General features: G+C 42.2%; 1 protein-coding gene across 1 annotated transcript; it reads left to right on the plus strand.

Moving 5' to 3' along the window:
• The first annotated feature begins 354 nt into the window (after positions 1-354).
• Positions 355-21481, plus strand: pianp (PILR alpha associated neural protein). Its single transcript, XM_061675463.1, has 6 exons — positions 355-365; positions 440-849; positions 1204-1282; positions 16804-17043; positions 17369-17501; positions 20058-21481. Exons 1-4 carry the CDS (start codon positions 355-357, stop codon positions 16952-16954), a joined length of 651 nt encoding a protein of 216 aa, XP_061531447.1. The 3' UTR covers positions 16955-17043; positions 17369-17501; positions 20058-21481.
• The last annotated feature ends 2621 nt before the right edge of the window (positions 21482-24102 follow it).

The raw sequence follows: 24102 nt of genomic DNA on the forward strand, positions 1-24102 counted from the left end.
GTGTCATTCAGAAGTATTGGCCGCGTGTGTGACGTAGATAATGATGATTTATGGGGTTGGCTGTGAACGTGTGCGACCGGACTGGATGATCAGTGTGTACTTTTGGCCGTTTATTGGGCGCAGATGTGTGAGAACGTGTGGTGCATAATTGAGCGTTAAAACTTGAAATGGCTCGCGGGAGCGTGTATATTTAGAATAGATTAGCGCGGGGGATATTTGCCAATACTATCACTGCGTGGATCCTAGATAGAGAAAAGCTGGACCCTCCCCCTTTGTTTTCCTCTCTTTTGCCCCTCTTGTCTCATCTTTCAGAGATGATCAACGTGGTGGAGTGTCAGTGAACACAGCGAAGCGATGGAGAGATGGTAAAACGGGAGAGTTTCAGGGGAGAAAGCCAGGCAACTTCTCCCTCACTCTTAATCTTTGTATTCTTTTCCAGCTCCATCGCTCCTGTCGCACGACTGACCGCCCTCGTCTCCCTCGTCCTGGTCGCCCTGGTGACGCAGCCCTCCACCTGTCACCGTGACGACGAGGGCGAGGACCGGGTGGACGCCCTCTCGGTCCAGTTGTCCGTCACCACCCAGGTGACGCCCACCCCTCTTTGGGCGGTGGTCTGGGGGCCCACGCAGCCCCTGGAAGATGAGACCTACCACCTCCTTTCCAGCCAGGAAACGGAGCACCTGCGCCAGCACGGGAGCCAGCAGGAGGCCAGCACCGCTGCTGCCGTTTCCTCTGAGGATTGGCTATACCCCGACGCCATCACGCATCCCGAAGAGGAGGCGCCCCCGGAGTCGTGGAACCGAGAGGGCGTGGAGGACAGAGGGACGGAGGAGGCTGAGCTGGAGGAAGGTGGGTATCAGGGAAAATTACATCCTGCATTGCCAGGAGTGCTCCTGGGAATTAGCTGTCATGCGGGTGAAGGCTGATCCCCCCCGTGCACACCTCCCCAAGTGAGCGCAGTCGGTTGTGTCTGGAAAGCCTCATAAAGTTGGCATCACTTACGGCGAGCAATCGGCCACCCTCAAGATATGCGGAAGATGCCATGGGATGACTATTTTAGTTGGAGGTCTGTCGTTGGAGTCTTTTTGCACATCCAATTTCATGTTCAGCTGCACTCAATGATTTCTTCTTTTGTTCTTGGCACAATTATACACGGTCACGCTCTGAGAATAGTAATTGTGTGTGTGTGTGTGTGTTTTACAGTGGACCCTCAGTTCTACGTCACTGTGACCATCTCCTCGCTGCTTATCCTCACTGCAATCATCATCACGGCCAAACTCTGGTAGGAATTTCCTCTTATTTATGATCACGCAGTGGCAGGATATGCATTTTCTACCAAGGCCTTCTGTCGCGTTGACTTGCCTGACTTAATACCACCACTATCACATCGCAATCATCACTGCTGTACAAAAATGCAATATAACAGCACACAACTGTGCCATGTACATCATCAGGAGCAGTTCAGAATCAATATTTATCATGACAACATGAAAAAACATAAAACATTTCAATGAAATACATCATACTCTCCCGAGATGCCGACTGGACTGTTTTATATTTATGGCCGAGAAGTGTTTTTCATACAAATACAGTGGTACCTTTACTTACCTTAAGTGTTCCAATTTATGAGTATTTTTTCGTCACTTGGCCAATTTTTTTGTTTTGGTTTGCGAGGCAAAATTTGAGTTACGATTGAACAAGATATTGCTGCTGTCGTGAAGTGGAAAAGAAATGGAGGAGTGAAGTTGCTGCGATGCCCTTGCGTGTGGGCGAGGAGAGCCGCAGTCGGCGATGCACATTCAGACTTTATTAAATAGGACAGTCAAAAACACAAATACAAAATGAGAACACCTGCAAGCAGCTGCTGTAGACCACCACTCACGCCCAGATGCTCACACGCACATTAACCAGCCAACCAGCTCCTGACGTCACTCACGAGTCCACACCCCTTAAAGGCAAGCATCCAAACAATAAATAATACAGTACGTACAGTAATGACACTTTATAAAACCAGTTTATTTTTTACATTCTGTTTTTATACAATATAGTGTTGTTTTACTTTGTTAAAAATATGCATGAAAAAATTGTGGGGTTTATTGGTGGGCTGGAATGGATTAATGGAATATCAATTTATTTTAGTGGGGAGACCTGATTTGATACGCTGCATGGTGGACAACTGGTTAGCACATCGGTCTCACAGTTCTGAGGACCTGCGTTCAAATCCGTCCTCGTCTGTGTGGAGTTTGCATGTTCTCCCCATGCCTGCATGGGTTTTCTCCGACTTCTCCGGTTTCTTCCCACCAGAGGTGGGTATAGTAGCCAAATATTGTACTCAAGTAAAAGTACTGTTACTTTTGAATAATATGACTCAAGTAAAAGTAAAAACTAGTCCTCCAAATATTTACTTGAGTAAGAGTAAGAAAGTACTCAGTCAAAAACTTAGTCAAGTAATTACTAACTTGTGAGTAACGTTTGATTAAAATAAATAAATAAAAAATCAGAGCATGAACGTCAAATAAAATACAAAATTAATATGGGAATGGGAATCCACACACACCTGCCACTAATTCAATTTTAAACTGCCCAAAAACCAAGGGGCCCGACAGAAACATTATTTACTTTATTCGCTTAAATGACTTCATGAAGAAGCTGTTTGCTGACTTGAAAGTGTGTTTGTGTGTGTGCGCCAGCATATGTGTGTGCATGAGCATGTGTGTGTACGAGAGAGAGAACGAGAAAGAAAGAAACATCTGCAACTTACCGCAAGGTGTTTTCTCAAGTTAGAAGTGGGCTGAAATAGCCAAGTTTGGGCAGTCACAATTTAAAAGCTACATGTTTTTGGGAGTCTGTAAGTAAACACTCACGCGGCAAAGATTTGTCACTTTGATTGTCCCACGAAGGGTTTGTGTGCGGTCATGTGACTGCCTCGTGCCGTCTGATTGGTGAATTTGAGTCAAATGACACAAGCGATCACATTGTATTGCGGAAGTCGATGATGAAGTCTAAAAATAGATCACGCACTCATGGATAAAGAAAAGTGGCAACCGTCATGTTGATCATTGTAACAGAGTAAAAGTATTGATTCTTCTTCACGTAAATACTCAAGTAAAAATAAAAAGTTTGGTTCATTCAAACTACTCTCACAAGTACAATTTATCAAAAATGTTACTTGAGTAAATGTAGGGCGTTGCTACCCAGCTCTGCCTCCCACATCCCAAAAACATGCATGGTAGGTTAACTGAAAACTCTAAATGGCCCGTAGGTGTGAATGTGAGTACGAATGATTGTTTGTTTGTATGTGGCCTGCGATTGGCTGACATCCAGTTCAGGGTGTACCCTGCCTCTCGCCCGGAGTCAGCTGGGATAGGCTCCAGCACGCCCGAAACCGTGGTGAGGATAAGCGGTACAGAAAATGGATTGATGGCTGGAACTGATCTGATATATGAGTAAACTGAGTTACAAGCTTGGTCATAGAATTAAATAAACTCTTAAGGCAAGGTGGAAGGTATTTGCTATAATTACGACTTTACTACAGCATTAGTGTCGGTTGGTGATAGACTACGACTCATTCCAACTCAACTTTGGTTCAGGACGTTTAACAAGCTTTCCATGATGCCAGATACTTGAAGATCATATATTTGATAGTCTAGGCGTTGTTAATGGTCAAATTTGAGTCGTTCTAAATGACTAAGGAATCAGTAAGTTGTTTGCTTCAATGAATGCCTCACATCTGGAAACAACAGCATTGGTTTACCTGAAAATTCCCCTCAGGTTGGACTCCATGATTGTAAAAATATTCTGAATCAGTTTGGGCCACAATCCCAAAAGTAAAAACGCTGGTGGCAATGCAGCAAACTGCTCCAAACTTCCTTCCCTCAATTAGCCCGACAAGTAAAGAATGGGCACTGCATTGTATCTTGAAGCTGAGTTTAGACCCATCACCCATGGATGTGCCGGATCACAGGGAGCTGGACAAGCTCTTTAGAATTCCCACTTAGCCAGTGCACATGTCTTTGGAGGAAGCGTGCCTTGGGTTTGTCTAACCAATGAGAAGCCTCACAAGTGCAGAAGAGAAACATCCAAACTAAAGCTGTCAAGGCTGTTTCCATCCTTCCTTGCCCTCTAATGAACTCCAGAGCTGACCTTCTTTCCTCTGTGGCTTTTTGCCTTCCACACAGGAGGATGAGGAGTGAAGACACTAGTGGGAGCTTGGAGCGAAGCTGCTGTCAGCCTGTTCATGCATAAATATTGCGGTTTTCCACGTGAAAAGAGGCTATATTTTAGTAGAAAACGGATGTATTCTGTGGGCTTTCATTAGTAGTGTAGTGTTTTTTTTGTCTTCTTATGCTCATGTTAGTAGAGAATAATGCAGTCTGAATGTTACATAATGTTTAAATCGTGTCCATCCCCACTTAAGATGAACACCTCCCTCAAATATAGACTTTCCTGTGTGAAATGTAATTATCTCTGATCATACTCTAGGTCACATATGGACAGAGTTAACTGCTGGGATCTTGGTGAACTCTGTTGCAAACAGCAGCACCTAACCTATAAGTTTTCTGTGCAATATAAAAGATGTGCTCCTACGTTATGTGGAGACTAGCTTTCCAGTTGACTCTGACGTGGTCCCTCCACAGTGTTGTGTGCATCCACATTGACGTTCTAGGGAGCTTTGCAATTTATTAGATCTGCCCAGTCTGCCTCAGTTCTTGTCATTTCTTTGCATTTTTTGTTTTAAACTTGAAACCCTGCTGCAAATACAGATAAAAAAAAAAAAATTATTGACTCTCCTACCAAAGAAATTGGTTATATTGCCCATTTTAACTGATTCACTGACGGGGATGTTTATATTCGCCAACTTAAATTCAACTGTTTACTGCGACAAACGAATATATTTATCAAGTACATTTTTCAATGGGTAGCATGGTAGAGGTTCTCAGCGATTAAGATCTCTGTCGATGGTGGATTTGGATTTGAGATAAGCACAGCTTTTGAGTTGAAGATAAAGATTACGGAGTGAACCTCGGCTTGTCACATATATTATGAGGGAGCGAAATGCCAACACAATGACAGTTGAACAGGCTTAGGCCCCTCACACTTGAACAAAATATACAGTCCCTTCCAAAGGTATTGGAACTGCAAGATCAAGTCCTTTGTTTTTGTTGTATACTGGAGACATTTGGGTTTCAGATCAAAAGATGAATATGAGAAAGAAGTTCAGAATTCCAGCTTTTATTTCATGGTATTTACATCTAGATGTGTTAAACAACTCTGGACAAAGCACCTTTTTGGTTTTGCTCACACACTTTTCAAGTGAGCAAAAGTACTGGAACATGTGACAGATGGGTGTTTCTAGTTGCTCAGGTGTTGCCTCTTAGATTGATTGCTTAAGCATTCGATAGTGCTTGTTTTTGCTTTGGATTTCACCTGTAAAAACTGCATTTGCTGTTAAGCAAACATGAAGACCAGAGAGCTGTCCATGGGAGAAAAGCAAACCATTTTGAAGCTGAGCGAAGAGGGGACATAGATCAGAGCTATTGCACAAACATTGGGCATAGCCAATACAACACTTTGGAATGTCCTGAAAAAGAAAGAAACTACTAGTGTACGGCGCAACAGACATCGAACAGGTCGTCCAATGATATCAACAGCAGTTGATGACAGAAACATTGTGAGAGCTGTGAAGAAACACCCAAAGAAAACAGTCAGTGACATCACTGCCAACCTCCACAGGGCAGGGCTGAAGGTATCACAATCCACTGTTCAAAGAAGACTTCGAGAGAATAAATATACAGGCTATACCAAAAGATGCAAACCAATCATCAGCAAAAAGTATCGGAAGACCAGATTGGATTTTACAAAGAAGTACAGAGCCACAAAAGCTTTGGAACAAAGTTTTCTGGACTGATGAGACCAAGATTAACTTCTACCAAAGTGATGGTAAGGCCAAAGTATGGAGAAAGAAAGGATCTGCTTGTGTTCCACAACAAACAAGTTTATCTGTAAAGCATGGTGGAGGTAGTCTCATGGCTTGGGCTTGCATGGCTGCTTCTGGAATGGGCTCACTAGTCTTTATTGATGATGTCAGGATGGTAGCAGCAGAATGAATTCTGAACTCTACAAAACCATTTTGTCTGGCAATTTACAGAAAAATGCATCCAAATTAATCGGGAGTTGCTTCATCATGCAACAAGACAGTGACCCATAAAACACTGCCAACAGAACAAAGGATTTCATCAGGGAGAAAAAATGGAAGGTCTTACACTGGCCAGGTCAATCACTGAACCTTAACCCAATAGAGCATGCATTTTACCTCCTGAAGAGGAGAGACTGAAGGGAGAAACCCCCAGAAAGAAACAAGAACTGGAAGAGGCTGCAGTAAAGGCCTGGAAAAGCATTTCAAATGAAGAATCTAACACTCTGGTGAAGTCAATGGGCCGCAGGCTTGATGCAGTTATTGCAAGTAAGGGTTATGCCACCAAATATTAAATGTGATTCACAATTAATTTAATAGCCTGTTCCAATAGTTTTGCGCACTTGAAAAGTGGGTGGCTTCAAACAAAAGGTGCTCTATCTTGAGTTGTTTAACACATCTAGATGTAAATACCATGAAATAAAAGAAAAACGCAATTCATGGAGTAAATGGCAAACGCCATGTAAAAAAGTCACACTCAAGCCATTCGGTGAGTCAGTGTCGCTCACGTATGTTTCTTAGTTGTATCTGTAAATTCATTATTTTGCATTCAAAAGCCCAGTAGAGATGAAAAGCTTAAACATACTTTATTGACACCAAGTACTTACTTATTTAAGGTGGAGGTGGGACTGCATCAGGGATCAGCCCTGAGCCTCTTCCTGTTTCCAGTGGTAATAGGTAGGTAATTGACAGATTAGGTTAGACTGGAATTCCCGTGGACCATGATGTTTGTTGGAGGAACAGTTAGAAAGATGAAGGCATGCACTGGAAAGCAGAGTAATGAAGATTAGCCCAAGTAAGACAGAATATATGTGCATGAATGAAAGGGGTGGTGGGGGAAGAGTGAGGCTACAGGGAGAAGAGATAGCAAAGGTGGAGGACTTTAAATACTTGGGGTTAACAGTCCAGAGCAATGGTGAGTGTGGTCAGGAAGTGAAGAAACAGGTACAAGCAGGTTGGAAAGGGTGGGGGAAGGTATCAGGTGTGTTATGTGACAGAAGAGTCTCTGCTAGGATAAAGGGCAAAGTTTATAAAACAGTGGTGTGGTCAGCCATGATGTGAGGATTAGCGACAGTGGAACTGAAGAGACATCAGGAAGCAGAGTAGGAGGTGGCGGAAATGAAGAAGTTGAGTTTCGCTCTCGGAGTGACCAGGTTGGATAAAATTAGAAATGAGCTCATCAGAGGGACAGCCAAGGTTCGATGTTTTGGAGACAAAGTTCGAGAGAGCAGACTTCGATGGTTTGGACACGTCCAGAGGAGAGAGTGTCAGTATATTGGTAGAAGGATGATGAAGATGGAGCTTCCAGTCAAGAGAGCTCGAGGAAGAAGAGAAGGTTGATAGATGTAGTGAGGGAAGACATGAGGGCAGTTGGTGATCGAGAGGAGGATGCAGGAGATAGGCTTACATGGAAAAGGATGACGCGCTGTGGCGACCCCTAAAGGGACAAGCCGAAAGGAAAAGAAGATTGACACCAATTACTACTTTCCGAATAGTCAGGGCCTTGGTTCCCAGACAGCATTTGCAGAAATATGGTAGTTGCGGCACTGCTGCTAGTTTGTTCATAATTTGTACTGATAACACCTTTAAAGATTTGCTATCACTCTTAAAAAACATGTAATATTCTACCTGCCATTGTGCCACTAATACAAGGGATGGGTGTTCCTTATATATTGCCCCGCCAGAGAGTGGCCATTAGTGGGAAATGGGGGACTCATCTAGATGATATAGTGGAGCACTTCCACGCTTTGCTGATCAGACCAATAATGTCAAGTTGATTTGACTGCCAGATCTTCTGCACCTTGTTTTCCCACATGTTCCTCTGTCAAGGTTTTTTGTTGTCTTATGTTGCTTATTTATGCGTTCGTTCGCTGTCTCCTTACTGTCAATCGTAATTTTCAATGCAGCGCCTAAAGCAGTATAATTTGTTCCACTTCATATTCCCTTTTCATACTTCAGCTCAGATTTGCCGCCACAGTCTTACATTATCAACACCTTCCTCCTCTTCCAACTAGGGCCTCCTTCGCCTTGCAGGGATTTTCTTTCGGCTCTGAATACCTGTGCTTTTACCGCACTTCTTTCCTTGAGGTTCTTGGCTTTCTATCGGTATTGCAATTGTGGCTGCCTTGCTCTAATGCGGTCTTCTTTGCATCTTATCTCTGACACGAGTTTCCTTTGTGTCCCAGTGCTGCCAGTGTGGCTGCAGTTTAATCCTGCAGTTTCCTGAGAGCTGCTACACAATAAAATAAAAATGAAAAAAAACACTTGTCTTCACACAAGACCTAACTGTCGCTTCTAAAATTTGCTTCAGCAGTGACCTTATTCAAACTGGAGGCGAGGCAGCACATTGTCGCTCTCACACTATTTCTGTGTGGCATGATAGACTGGCTGGCGCTCGGGTGTCATAAATCTGTAAATAACGCCATGTGTCGGATGGGAGGAGTGAAGATGGGGTGCAGATGGACTCAAATGATTTCAAATAGTGGAAAGTGGCTACCATCCAGTTCATTATGATTACAGAAGAGCTGCATATGCGCTTAGAGTTGTTTTCCAGGCGCTACAATCATCTGTCTGATGGTGTCAAGCTTGACTGAGGCTGAGGGCAGGTATACCTGAGGTTGTATGGGACATCAGTTGACTTTGGTAGAGAACATACAGCTCTGTCACTCATGTATTCTGAAAGGAATGCTGCTGTTTTTACAAAAATTGTGACATATCGTCACTGTTGGGCAGAAGTCAAATATGGTCAACTTCATACTTTAGCGATACTATTCATCTGTCTCTGGGCCGTCTGATATTTGTATGCATTATTAACTAATTTAAAGTGTTGAAATAGCTTGAGAACAAATCTATTAACTTTCTTGAACACTGAACAAGTGTCGGCGGTAGCCATGCGGCATTATGTGGCATCAAGATTCAAAGTCTGAATGTTTTTTCGACAGTAAGGAGTGGAAATAGGTTAGATACATTTAAATAAGGCTGCTTGGTTAAAAATGAATTGCTCTAATGCTTCAGTGCAGAAGGAACTGGCTAGCTACTCGGGTAAGTGCACGTAGATTAATTTCCACCTACCAAACGGCTTAGTCAGCTCATTGTTTTACTTATTGCATCAGTCATGGTGCTAAGACTTTTGAGAAAGAGTTTGGGAAGATGATGTAACCTCAGTTTTATTCTGTTGTGAAGTATTAAAGGCTTTTTGTCTGGTTGGGGGGTTGGCGTAACCGCAGACTTTGTGAGTCGCTGGTGACCTGTCCTACCAATTTAATCAATGACAGTGTCATAAATTAAGAGATTTTTAAGTTTATTAAAATAGCGATTGAACATTATTTTGGGGTGGTGTTGTGTTGATATTTTTGGGCAACGTTATATGATAGGATTATACGGTTTAATACCAACTTGAACGATGCAGTGTTTGGTAACTCAAGCAAAATGGTGTTTTTTAAATTTACTGAGGAGTAGTGATTTTGGAGATGCGAGCATTACACCCTACAGCTATGATATTTACTTATTAAAAGACCTTTCAATAGAGTGAGGGTAGTGTTAGAGGTTGGAGCCTAGGGTTTGGAGTACGCTTCAGGTTGGTTTAGCGGTATGGTTAATGTAGTGTTTAGTGCTACAGTCATGGTTAGGGGTTGGCTTTGTAGTAGGGTCAGTGGCAAGGTTGCATGAGTGGTAGAGTGAGGGTTGGTGGCAGGTTTAGTGATATGGTTAGGGTTGGTTTAGTGGTCAGGTTAGTGTGGAGTTCAGTGGTAGAGTTAGTGTTGATGTAGTGGTTCAGTTAGGATAAGTTTAGGTTTAGTGGTGTGGTTAGGGCAGGTTTAGTGGTACACAGTGGCGGCTGGTGGAATTTTCTCCAGGAGGGGCGCTTTTCCTACATAAGTGTGTGTGTGTGTGTGTATATCCTCACTCCACTCTACTCCGGATTTGAACCAGGGTCCTCAGAACTGTGAGGCAGATGTGCAAACTATTCACCCACCATTCCACGTTTTGATTATATTAAGAAAAAGTCCATTATTTTCTTTTTTCCGTTTACTAATTTATACCTATGGAGAATGTTCTGTGGGAAAAAGTTATTCACCCAAACTTTTCAAACCACAATATTTGTGCCCATAGTTATCATAGCATCAGAATCCGATACCGGCCCATGCCTAGTGGTACATTAGGTTTGATTATGTACTTAGGGTTAGTGTAGGGTTTAGTGGTAAATATAGTGTTAGGGTAGGTTTAGTGGTTGGGATTCAGGTAGGGTTAAATTTATGAGCCCAAGGATATACATTTGCATTCAAAATGTCACGCTACGCAGAAGAGAAAAAATCCTAAATCAATTGGAGCTCGTGTATGAAGCAGAATTAGAATGCTACAACATCAAAATCAGAGATGATGATTTGTTTTTAGGAGCGACAGTCTTCTGACAGCTTCAATTCTAGCATGTTGGGATCTATCAATACATCAGGAACAAACAACAAAGTGAAAGCCAAGTTAATATTTTTGATTGACACTGTCTAAAACAAGGAAAATATCCATCTCTTTGTAGCAAACTGATTTTACTATGTCAACATGTCATCATATTCTGCCAAGAGCATCAAAACATGTCTCCTGTCTTCTGTATGTAAGAGGCTGCTTCACTTTTGCCTGCTTCCTCCTTTGAGGATTATTCTCGTCCAGTTCAAAGAGGCGCATTTGTGACATGTTCTTCTCTGTGGAACACACTATGTAGCATTTTACTGTATTTTCATGCAAACTAGCAAAGCGAGGCAACTCTCTGATGTCATAGCCCATAGTGCATTGCACAGGTGTTGAGACAGCTGGCACTTTTAGTCAATTCACCAGTGTTTGTGCCTGCTCTAGGCAGAAGGTACAGTTACTTTTATGCTTTGATTTATTTATTATGTATTAGGCTTTTCATATCTTGGGTCTCATATACACATCCATCCATCCATTTTCTTTACTGTTCATCCTCACTAGGGTCGCGGGTATGCCGGAGCCCATCCCAGCTATCTTCGGGCGAGAGGTGGTACAACCTGAACCGGTCGCCAGCCAATTGCAGGGCACATAGAAACAAACAACCATTCGCACTAACATTCACATCTACGGGCAATTTAGAGTCTCCTATCAACCTACCACACATGTTTTTGGGATGTGGGAGGAAGCCGGAGTTCCCGGAGGAAACCCACCCAGGCACGGGGAGGACATCCAAACTCCACACAGGCGGGGCCGGGATTTGAACCCAAAACTGTGAGGCAGATATGCCAACCAGTCGTCCACCGTGCCGGCCTGATATACACAGAAAAGGTTGGGTTTTTTTTTTTTTTTTTGTACACCTTTGCTGTAAAATTTAGGTAAATCCAGTCCCTGAAGCCAGTTTCACTTCGTAACAAGAAATTTGGGAGGCATCTCTCAAGAGATGGCACGGTTGATGACTGGTTAGCACATCCGCCTCACAGTTCTGAGGACCCGGGTTCAAATCCGGCCATGCCTCTGTGGACTTTGCATGTTCTCCCTGTGCCTGCGTGGGTTTTCTCTGGGGACTCCGGTTTCCTCCCTCATCCCCAAAGCATGTGTGGTAGGTTACTTGAAGACTCTAAATTGCCCGTAGGTGTGAATGCGAGTGCGAATGGTTGTTTGTTTATATGTGCCTTGTGATTATCTGGCGACCAGTTCAGGGTGTACCCCGCCTCTTGCCCGAAGATAGCTCGGATAGGCTCCAGCACGCCCGTGAACCTAGTGAGGATAGGCGGTACTGAAAATGAAAGAATTAATGAATGAATGTCTCTCAAGAGGAAAAAAAAAAGACAGGAAGTGGTCCATTTTGGTTTCATGTGCCTGCTTTAGGTATAATTTGGCCCTTTCCAGAGATCCTTCTCACCTGAAGAAACAAAACTAATTGGAACTAAAGCATACTTCCATCCTCTTCTGCTTCTCTTATGTTTCTTTCCTTGTTTGAGGATTGGTGTCGAAAGAGGACAATTTTAGGTTAATATGGCTATTGCCAGGGGTCAGAGGTTTTGCCCAATTGCAACCAAAGTTGAATCTCATACTACAGGAAACATGGACACTAAATTGTGGAGAAATTTAAGTTTTAGTCATTGTGTGTGGACAGAGCATGTCAGCCAAATTTGATGACTCACCATGCTTACCTCTTGACCAAACGTCTTGTGTGATGAAGGGCCCGCCCTTAGAGAATTCATAGGCTCTCCCCTGCTACTCCTGGCCATGTACAGTAACCTGAATTTGTACGAAAGTTGGAAAGTCCTATCTATTATTAGCCTACACTAATGCAGTAGTAAAGTCTTGATTACAGTATGTGTACAGGGTGGGCCAAAAGTAGGTTTTCCGTAAAAAAAAAAAAAAAAAGTTTTTAAACTTCCATCCATCCATTTTCTACACTGCTTATTCTCACTAGGGTCGCGGGTATGCTGGAGCCTATCCCAGCTAACTGCGAGGAGGAGGCGGGGTACACCGTGAACGGGTTCCCAGCCAATCGCAGGGCGTTTTCAAACTTATTTATTACAAATGCGGTGGGGGTTGCTCCAGAACACCCTGGCAATAGAAGAAATTTGGGAAGTACTGACCAAGTATTTATTATTTATTTGTATTTTAAACCTTCATCCGTACACTGTATTACCATCTATTAGTACATGCATGTGAGGTACAGGTATTATTTCACATTCACACACATTCACACATTCTACACGATAGTGACTGTGCCTGTAACTTTTAAAAAGCGGGCCTGGCATGTTGAATGACGTGGAAGTGAGCAAATGAAGATGTGCTAAGGGCTGGCTATGTAGTAGCTTCACCCTTTGTGTGTGCAGAGTGACGACGTCAGTTGAGGCAGTCGTCAGAAAGGTTCCAGGTCTGATGTCACAAGAGTTACATTTCAAACCCATGTTTGACTTTTCTCCTTCAATGTGGGCCAGATGATCAATCCGCACGTCAACATGGAAGATCCTGTGGCATTTACTTTGTTCACTGCACGAGAAGAGGCAAGAGTTGTGGCAGGGAAACACCATGACAACAGAGCTGTCAGATGATTTGACAGTTCCTAGCCAAGAAGAACACAGGCGTGCTGAAGAAGCCTAACAAACTAGTTCATTGCTGGCCGTTCATAAACTGGAAACGTCGTATAGTATGTCCGTACTGTCGTAATTAGAGGACCCTCGTTTACTCGTGAGCTGAGCCCCCCAGCCAGCGCACCTCCAAATAGTCGTGGTCAGTAGTATTAAAAACAGAGGATGCCCTCAAGAAAGCCAACAAAACTCTTCCACCATAACTCACCTCCCACTTTTACTAGCATCCCCCATCCTCCACGTCCATTTCTACGACTTGTTGCTTCCCCCTCCTCTCCTCTCCTGACCCCGATTGACTCCACGCCTCCCCTTCCTACGGACATTGTTTTAATGAGTCCGATGAGGGCGACTAATCCTCTCTCGCATTGGCAGCGTTAATGCGTTTGCCGACGTCAAAATGACTGCTGCTCCTGATGCTCTCTCACTTGTTGGTTCTCTGCTCGTCCTCCTATCTCCTCATCCGCTGGTGGGCGGTTAGGGCCCGGGAGGCCTTCTCTGCTGGCCTAAACACTATCAAAAGCACTGAGATACATTTACAACCTAAATTCTAATAGAATCTGCCGAGTTATTAGTGTTTGGGAGAGTATTGAAGATTTGATTTTCATGCAAGATTGGGCCCGTCCCCGTTTTTCTATTGTCGTTCATGAATAGCTGAATGCTTGCTTTCCCAGAAGATGGATGAGTCGTCATGTTCCGAAAGAGTGGCAAGCCATAGGTCCCGACTTACACCCTGTGACTTTTTTCCTTTGTGGTCAGTTAGAGGAGCAATTCTACTGTACCAAACTAAAGACTTTGGAAGAACTTGAAGGACGAATATGAGAAGTTTTGTCTTCCATCCCACGAAGAGTCCGACCGAATCAGTTGACGCGAGTCCTGGGCGGCTCAAGAAGTTGGTAGCAAATATCGGTGCCCATAATGAGTTTTAAATGCCTTTCTCTCATATTTATTTCTTGTTAAAAATATATTAAAGAACAAAAAAAAGAAAAAATAGTAGCTTTTTTCCCTTTTTTTAAACGGGGTGATACTTTTCAATCGAACTGTATAGTAGGCAATAGGATATTCTATATTAATTCAAGCCAATTAATTTATTCCCAAGAGTCCATTCGCTTCATTTTGGAGCATTTCTCTTGGATCCACTACTTCCAGGTCATGTGCATGGAAGATGCTTTCTCCAATCAGATTTAAGCCTCTATGAGTCGCTTTGTCAATCGAATCTGCATTTCAGACAAAGCAAAGACCCTTCCAGACAAACTACAAACAACACTAATATTTTCTTTATTTTTGTTTTTGTCTTCTTTCTTTGAATAGTTTTGAGTGACAAAATACTGACAGCTTATTTTTTTTCAGTTTTAATTTATTCCATACGATGTCACAAAATTGCTTAATATAGAATAATATAGGGACAGTTAGCTACAGAATGACTTATTACAAAAAATATCGGGTTGTATGATCCTTTAGCAAAGCTAAGTTGAGCGGGAAAAGGTTAAATAAGACACTGTAATTTTGAGAACAATTATTACGCAGATGTCCATCCATCCATCCATTTTCTGTACCGCTGATCCTCACTATATCAAAATCAAAATTCAGCTTCCCAGAACACATAGCCTATAAAACATGTATACAGTAGTACATGGTGGTTGATTATGTGAGTTTAAGGTGTTAAACACAAATACATGTGTGGACATGTATATGTTTAAATACAAATGTTTACATATGTAGGTGATAATATACGGTAGGTGTTCATTAAGGCGAATAGATGTACTTATGTATGTCTAGTGATGTAAATATGTTACTTGTATGTATTAATTTGTATTGGAGCGTTTGAAAAAAAAATGATGTACGAATGCTACTCAAAACAATCTCACAAAACAACAAAAAGTATTTATAGGAAAAACCTCAGCACTATATTGTGCAAACAAACAAGTAACATTGCTCATATAAATACAACCCCAATTCCAATGAAGTTGGGACGTTGTGTTAAACAAATAAAAACAGAATACAGTGATTTGCAAATCATGTTCAACCTATATTTAATTGAATACACTACAAAGACAAGATATTTAATGTTCAAACTGATAAACGCAAAGAATTATTAACTCCAAAAAAGATGGGACAGGTGGCAAAAAAGACTGAGAAAGTTGAGGAATGCTCATCAAACACCAGTTTGGAGCATCCCACAGGTGAACAGGCTAATTGGGAACAGGTGGGTGCCATGATTGGGTATAAAAGGAGCTTCCCTGAATTGCTCAGTCATTCACAAGCAAAGCTGGGGCGCACCTGTTCACCTTTTTGTGAACAAGTGCGTGAGAAAATAGTCAAACAGTTTAAGTACAATGTTCCTCAACGTACAATTGCAAGGAATTCAGGGATTTCATCATCTACGGTCCATAATATCATCAAAAGGTTCAGAGAATCTGGAGAAATCACTGCATGTAAGCGGCAAGGCTGAAAACCAACATTGAATGCCTGTGACCTTCGATCCCTCAGGCGGCACTGCTTCAAAAACCACGTCAATGTGTAAAGGATATCACCACATGGGCTCAGGAACACAGAAATCCAATGTCAGTAAATACAGTTTGGTGCTACATCTGTAAGTGTAACTTGAAACTCTACTATGCAAAGCAAAAGCCATTTATCAACAACACCCAGAAACGCCGCCGGCTTCTCTGGGCCCGAGCTCATCTAAGATGGACTGATGGAAAGTGGAAAAGTGTTCTGAGGTCCGACAAGTCCACATTTCAAATTGTTTTTGGAAATTGTGGATGTTGTGTCCTCTGGGCCAAAGAGGAAAAGAACCATCCGGACTGTTACAGACGCAAAGTTCACAAGCCAGCATCTGTGATGGTATGGGGCTGTGTTAGTGCCAATGGCATGGGTAACTTACACATCTGTGAAGGCACCATTAATCCTGAAAAGTACATACAGGTTTGGGAGAAACATATGCTGCCATCCAAGCAATGTCGTTTTCATGGACGTCCCTGCTTATTTTACCAAACCACATTCTGCACGTGTTACAACAGCGTGGCTTCGTAGTAAAAGAGTGCGGGTACTAGACTGGCCTGCCTGCAGTCCAGACCTGTCTCCCATTGAAACTGTGTGGCGCATTATGAAGCATAAAATACGACAACGGAGACTGTTGAACAGCTGAAGCTGTACATCAAGCAAGAATGGGAAAGAATTCCACCTATAAAGCTTCAACAATTAGTGTCCTCAGTTCCCAAACGTTTATTGAATGTTGTTAAAAGAAAAGGTGATGTAACACAGTGGTAAACATGACCTTGTCCCAGCTTTTTTGGAAAATGTTTGCAGCCATAAAATTATAAGTTAATGATTATTTGCTAAAAACAATAAGGTTTATCAGTTTGAACATTAAATATCTTGTCTTTGTAGTGTATTCAATTAAATATAGGTTGAACATGATTTGCAAATCATTGTATTCTGTTTTTATTTGTTTAACGCAACGTCCCAACTTCATTGGAATTGGGTTTGCACTTTAACTTCCCGCTCAACCGTGCTCCACCCATCAATCCATCTCTCCAGTTACGATCGCAACTGTTCCCGGCACCCGCCCCCGCTGTCCCGTGGCGTTGCCCCGCCCCTCTCCCGCGCGCTGCCGTGCTCCCTGGCTTCTGAGGAGAGCCGCCAGACGCTGCACAGCACCTCCTCCTCCTTCGCCGACCGCGAGAGGTAACGACTCGCTTAAGAAAGTGTGCATCAACCTCCTGTCTTTGTGCCATCTTGTGAGTGGACAGAGGCGCTTGTGTTCTCCGAGGAGCATTCGTGAGTGTTTTCGCTGCCTTGAGAAGTAGTCCGTGTTTGAGTCACTCTAGGGCCCTCGTGGAAAAAAGAAAAAAAAAAAGTGCCCATCCACAGAATGATGCTTTTGTTCAAGGGTATTTAGAGTTAATCTCAATAAGGATAATTATAGTGCTGCACTCTTCCTTCTCAGTCCCTTGTGATGCAGCTTGAGTAGTTTGGGAGTGTGTCCCTTCTCCAGCTTCAGGCCTCTCTGCTCCACTTTACCTCACATTCCCCCCCATGAATAGACTTCTCTTTCTGTTTTTTTTTTAAACACCCTTTCTTGTCTTGTCTCTTTCTGTGTCAGGATCCCGGTTGTGAACCTCTGAGGTGGCTCTTTTCCATATGGTGAACACTTCCACGGAGCCTCCAGAAATTTTTGTTTCGTCTGCCTGCGGCAGCGTTTTTCATTTTCTGTGAAATACGTTCAGGGACTGCAGGTATTCAAACCGCCACGCAAACCTCTTGGCTTCCCTGAGGTCTTAAACCTAAACTCATCATGCCCGCCTCTTTCTTTTCTTCCTTCCTTCCTTCCCTCCCCGTGTGCTCGGTGTAAATTTCCTCTGTGTGGCTGTCACGGTCCTGAGCTGTGCCTAGCGCGGACTCGCCGTGACTAATTCACATACAAACAGTTTAACAGCCATGCAAGCATCCCGTTTGAGGGCCCAATCTCGCGTCCAGTGCTTCTACTCACACAACTACACGTCGGAAGAATGTTCACTATTCTCATGCCACAAGAATTCCGTTTTTCTTGCTTGTAAATCATGGCTGTCAAATTAATTTTCATCACAGGCCACAACGTAGTTATGATTTTAATAAGAAAGCTGTTATGACTGTGAAAACCTGAGAGATGTGTGACATACTACATGTATGCAATTGCCCCTGCATTTGATTGTTCTTACATTGGCGCCTTGAGATACGAGTGACCCGACTAATGTTTTTGTTTTAGATACGAGCCGTCGTCCAAGTTGGTATTGTGATTTGATGGGCAAGATCAAATTTTATATGCGAGCGCTATATGGTGGCAGTGAACGCAACACAACTTCACAACATGCAGTCGTTTGGTAGATAGTGAACACTTTATCAAAAAAGAGGCTTCAAGCTGTTTATGCCACTCCCAGTTTAAATTTTCTGTCGAACATAAAGCTAATTAAACATTGTGTTTTTATAACAACAACATAACTTTATAACAACACTCATAGTCATATATTCTTTATCCTCTGCAAAAAAAAAGACTAATTATTACTGAAGATTACTGAGTCACTTGCAGTAGTTGAGTGAAACTCTTCTTAGTTTGTCTGCATGACTATTATACTGCTGCCTGGGGGCTCGGTCGTGCATAGCCGAAGCAGCTGCGATGAATTAATCGACAGTTGTGATTTCCCGCTCTACTCTGGCGTTTTTTTTACTGCGGTCAGGCCAGCCGAAAAGTTGAAGTCAAGGCAGCCACCGCATCGATTGTTAATAGTGTCTTGCCGTGGCATGCCGCTTCTCTGCCAACGTGCTGAGAGGACGGAGCCGGCTCTTAATGAAGCCTTAACCTTAAGTCTTTGACTCAGGTCAAATAGTGGCGCACAGAGTCCAAAGCAAACATGGTGAAGCAGCATTTAGCTATTATGCTGCACACAAATGGAATAAGTCGCCAACAGAAGTGACGTCAGCCCCAAGTGTGCATGTTTTTAAGTCCAGGTTAAAAACTTCTTTTTTCTCATGCTTTTTAGAGCATTTCCACTTTTAAATATTTCTTGCACTGTACGCTGTTTTAATTGTGCATTTATTTTTTTCTTTGTTTTAAGTGTTCATAAGCTGTTTTTTTTTCTTTGTTTTTAAATGCTTTTAATCATGTGAAGCACATGCGCTATATAAATTAACTTGCTTTGCTTCGCTTAACCATACGTTCGCCCCCTGGTGGCCGGCTGACTCGGTTGCGGGCACTACGGCAAATGAAACCATTTTCATATGCAGCAGTGCCTGCATTTTAAATGTAAAAAAAATTGCCAACTGTCAGGCTCATTTAATCGTGGCAGCCAAAATTGCAATCACGATTAAAATTTTATGTTTTGAGTTATGAGCATGGTCACTGAATGAATTACACTCGTAACTCAGAGCACCAATGTACAGTATCTATATACAGTATAAAAATAAATAAATATACTGTACACAAATTAGATTGGAAATCAGAAGTGATGGAAAATATTCAAGTACAAAAATCGCCAGAGTAATGGCCCTTCTAAAAGGGATTGTAATTGTCTAAAGATGCCACAAGATGGCGGCAAAGTACTACTTTTCTAAATGAGCACCTCCATTTTTTTTGGTACCAAGATGCAAATAGGTGAGCTCTTAGCAAATAACAGAGGACGAAGAAAATCTGAAAAAAAAAAAAATGTTCAAGTAACGTTAATAAAGGTTTTGTGGTAGGGAAAATGCTTGTAATATTTGTTAAAAGTGAAGAAAATTGCAATATCTGCACAGATTTTTTGCCAAATGAAGAAGAAAAACATCCACTTAGTTTATTGGGCCACATAAAATGATGTGGCGGGCCGTATCTGGCCCCCGGGCCTAGAGTTTGGACGGCCGCGTTGTAAATCCATCCTTCATCGAGCGTCGGCATCACCAAACAAGGATTGTGGTATTTCACAAAGCTGTTTAGCGGGGCTTTAGCCAACAGGCAATGTGTTTAACATGTCACGCTCCAAAAACGCTCCCTTGCTTCAAGCCTCGGAAAAAATGCTAATTCGTTGTGTGTGTTTGTTTTTTTCCATGATTTGTTTACTTAATTATCTGGCATTCACCTCTTTATTCACACTGAGGTGCAAAGAGCGTGACACTGCTTGCTCCGAAATATTCACCACCTGAATGGCTCTTTGAGCAACCAATCCAAAAAGGATTTGTTTTGTCTTTGTGTTCACTTGACAACAGAGACAGATTTATGTCGTCATGGAGAGCCAAGGACTACCGCAACATGGATTATATCTTACTTTTTTTCCCCCTGACAGGTATTGCATTGTGGAAATAACAACCATCATCTGCCTTCACATCTAATCACTGTACATCATTCGAAAGAGGCACCAAAGGAACTTTCAAGGGAACGTTCATGTCGCCCGCATCATAACAGTCAAATGTATTATTTATAAATGTCTATTTTACCTATCGGCTTGTGACGTCTTATAGAACCTTGCAGAGACGAGCGTCACGAGTTGTCTTCGATGAAACTTTTCTCAGCGGCATTCTGACGACGTTATGTGGACAAAAGTATTGAGACACTCGTCCATTTGAACCGTGTGTTTATTTCTATTGTGCAAGGTGGTGGTTATCATTAATCACCTGGTAAGCTTTTTGAGCATTTATTTGAAATGTTTGAGATACATTTAAAGGTCCATGTAGTAGTAGTATGCATGGTGCTAGGTACAGTCTGTCCTCACTCGTAAAATTCAGCACACTAGTAGAATGGCGGAAGTAGTGTTACTAGTGCAGCGCCGTAGTTGACTAGACCTTAAGTTGAATAACACGGATACCTAAAAAATGCTCACTAGGACCACTAAATGATACGAGTGAGGAAAAACCTGTGCACTAGTTGACAAATGTGTGCTACTAGTCCTACTAGTTAACATTTAGTGCCTCACTAGTAGTACTGGGAGGGAGCAGATGTCAACTATTGCAGTTTTGCCTCCCTATTAATATGTAGTTTAGGGCCTGACAGAGATGGATTTTTTTGAAGACGATTCCGATAGTTGGCATAGTAAAATTCCGTTAGCCGATTAATCGGCTGATTAATTAAAAACATACATAATGAATAAAATGAATTTTTTGGGTCCCTTAACACTTACAACAATAAAGATATGAATTACATGCAGAACATTTTACTGTTTTACAAGACTTTGGCCTTTAGTATGTGTTTAACTTTACAAGAGATTTTTGCCGATTTAGAAAAAATGTTGGCTTGAATGTCACTGTCGTGTATGTGTGTGTGTGTGTGTGTGTGTGTGTGTATATATATATATATATATATATATATATATATATATATAATATTTGCCAATTTTTGCCTATTTGAAAAGAGCTAATATCGGCCGGCCGATTAATCGGTCGGGCCCTAATCTAGTTATCCTATTAGTGTGCAGAAATGTCATATAGCAGTGGAAAAACGTTATAAGAAAGTTGCAGTGTGCATGTCTTATTAGTGAGTACTAGTACATGGAGTACTAGTACACGGAGTGTACTAGTACATGGACCTTAAAATGGATGTCAAGGCTATGGAATAAATAGTCAAACGGCTTTCCATAGTGTTCACTTCCTGATGTTCCAATACTTTTGTCCTGATAGTTTGCCATTTCTCCCACGACAAGCGTTGTGCTGGTGGTGTCATGTGTGGCTCGTGCACATATCAAGTCTTGTGGTTTTTAGTACAACTCCTGTAGGACTATGGTCTTTCTGTACCATGCAAGTTCAATAAAACTGGTGTTTTAAATTGTTTCGCCAATTTGTTTATTGAAACGCATTTTGGAGCTATATGGATGGCCATACTTCAAAGGCAAAAGTTTTATTTAATAGCCAGCCTGTGTGGAGTTTCCCCAGTTTATTAACTAATCCGTCAGCACGTGTCAATCACGTTGGCCGCCAAAGGGACAAGGAACGAGGCGTCAGCTCGTGACGCATGAGGCGTCTGCTTATCTCGACAGCTCGTATGGATCTGGCCGGCTTCGGGCACATTAAGAGGGAAGCTCGGTGAGAATTTCCTCACCAAGTGCCAATACAATCAAGCGTGCGTGCCGGTGGGGGAAATGCCACGCGAGTATCAAAATGCACGGAGCCACTGTCCATCCAGTGGGGAATATTTCACCGATCGAGGTAATTGATCGGTCTCGCTGCGGGGTGTAAACTCATGCTTTCCTATTGCGGAGCCATCACTTACACGGTCACACCTTTGGAAAAAAATAAATATTCAAAAGGACAACCTCTCTCTCGCCAGATTAGACACCCTTCCACTGGCAAACACTCTACAGAGATGTACTGTTGTTGAATTCCCTGGGGGGTGGGGGGGGGGGGGGGGGGGCAGTGAGTGAAATTAATGCAACTATTTATAAATGTGGAGGACAAGATGCAAGGTAACATTGAACAGGATTGTTGTTTCTACTTGGGCTGCAGCTAATTGATTCCATGATGACACCCGCTGGAAAGAGGGGGTAGGGGGATATGGGGACATGGTTCTGACACTAAGGACCGTCAAACAACGAGCGACGCAGCCAAAGGCGTCTAAAGTGGACCATCACAAAAAAATTCAATGTACGATTCATCACCGTACATTGCTTGAAGCGCTGCAACATAAAAAGAGCAAACGTAATGCATTTTGAGACTCCGCATACAAAATATTGTAAAAAAATAAAATATCTCGACCGAAGATAGCTGGGAGAGGCTCCAGCACGCCCCCGCGACCCTAGCGAGGATAAGCGGTATGGAAAATGAATGAACCAGAAAAACATGGTGGGATTGTCAAGGAAGAAGCGGATGGCCACAAAAAGAGGAAACAGGTGGAAAAAAGAGCATGAATATTTTTGAGACTTGGCAATGATCAGTCGACCTGTTCACCGACTGCACCCGTGCATTTTGGCAACGAGAGACTCCACGCTTTGTTTATTTTAGCCAGAGGTTCAAATGGAATTCTATGGTTGCATATTGTTTGAATTGTAAAACAAAATACATACTGTATTGGGACATCTTGGCAGCGCTTGAAACCCAGAAACTTAACAGTTTTTGTGAAAACTGGTGTATTTTTTATTGGCTGTTACATTTGTAATATTGTTCACTGGCCATTCAAATTTTGAAATCACAGCAAAAACTGGTTTTGCAAACCCCCGCACACTATCTGACAGTTCAGGCGGTTCCAGCTGCTTTGCTCGGTGTGCGGCGGGCCAAAGCTCCAAATCCAAATTTGTGGAACCTCTTAATTTGGACCACAACGATCCACTTCTAATTTGCTCGAATTTCAAAACAAAATGTCCCCTTAATTAAACAGTGGATTTGAAAACCTAAAAATCACACAATTTGTAAATTTTGAGGAGGAAATGTGTGACAGGCAGCACAATACCTCACAGTTCTGTGGTTGGGGGGGGGGGGGGGTCATTTTAAGGACTCCTAAAACACATTTCTACCTTGCAAACATTGTGTTTTGGGCATATTGAGGCTCCCAAAAGGCGATTCATTCTGCTGAAGAACAGTAAGCAGTGTTCTGCTAAAAGCTCTGTCCTTAGTTCATTTGACAAAGTTAAATTAAGCTAAATAGCATATGGCTAAAAGCACAGCAAATGACAAGCAGGAAAACCAGAGAAGCTTGCCAACAACAAATGTGTGGAACACTTTGCTGTTCAAAGGGTGAGTACTTTTGAGTTTTATTTAGTTTAATTGGAGTGGTAAACTTCACCATACTTGTGTGACGGATACATTCCCAGTTTAAGGTATCATTCACAAAACAAATCTTTATTTTAAGTCAAACTTTGGCCATTGTAGGAATCGATAAATTCATATACAGCATTTCAATATGTTCATTGTGTTAGCCTAATAGCGTAATTGCCCGAGTCATTTTTAATTTATGAGCTTGCTAAAAAAATGTTTTATCTTTATGTCTGTGTAGATTAGTTATCCAGGTCATGGTAATCTGCAAATCTTGAATCAAGACAACTGGAATCTTTGTTTTTTTTAAAAAAAATTTCTTTTCTTGTTTTATGAAAACGTAACAAAATGACTTGTGCAATTATGCTATTAGGCTGTTTATTTCCACAGTGTAATTTAAAAAGTCAAACTCATTAAACAGATTCATTAAACATATAAAAATACTCTTCAGAAGGACAATTCCAATGAAATTTCTAGATTAAAAATCATTTTGGTTGTTTTTGAAATACAGTGGACCCCTTCTATTCGCGGGAGATAGGGTGCGTGCCCGACTGCGTAGAGGGAAAGTCTGTGAATAATTGACAGATTTGAAGACCATGATAATCGCATTGAAGAAAAAGTTTTTTGGTTAATCCAAAGAAATATACCGCCAAT

This window comes from Phycodurus eques, chromosome 4 (assembly GCF_024500275.1).
Source record: "Phycodurus eques isolate BA_2022a chromosome 4, UOR_Pequ_1.1, whole genome shotgun sequence".
Taxonomy (NCBI): domain Eukaryota; kingdom Metazoa; phylum Chordata; class Actinopteri; order Syngnathiformes; family Syngnathidae; genus Phycodurus; species Phycodurus eques.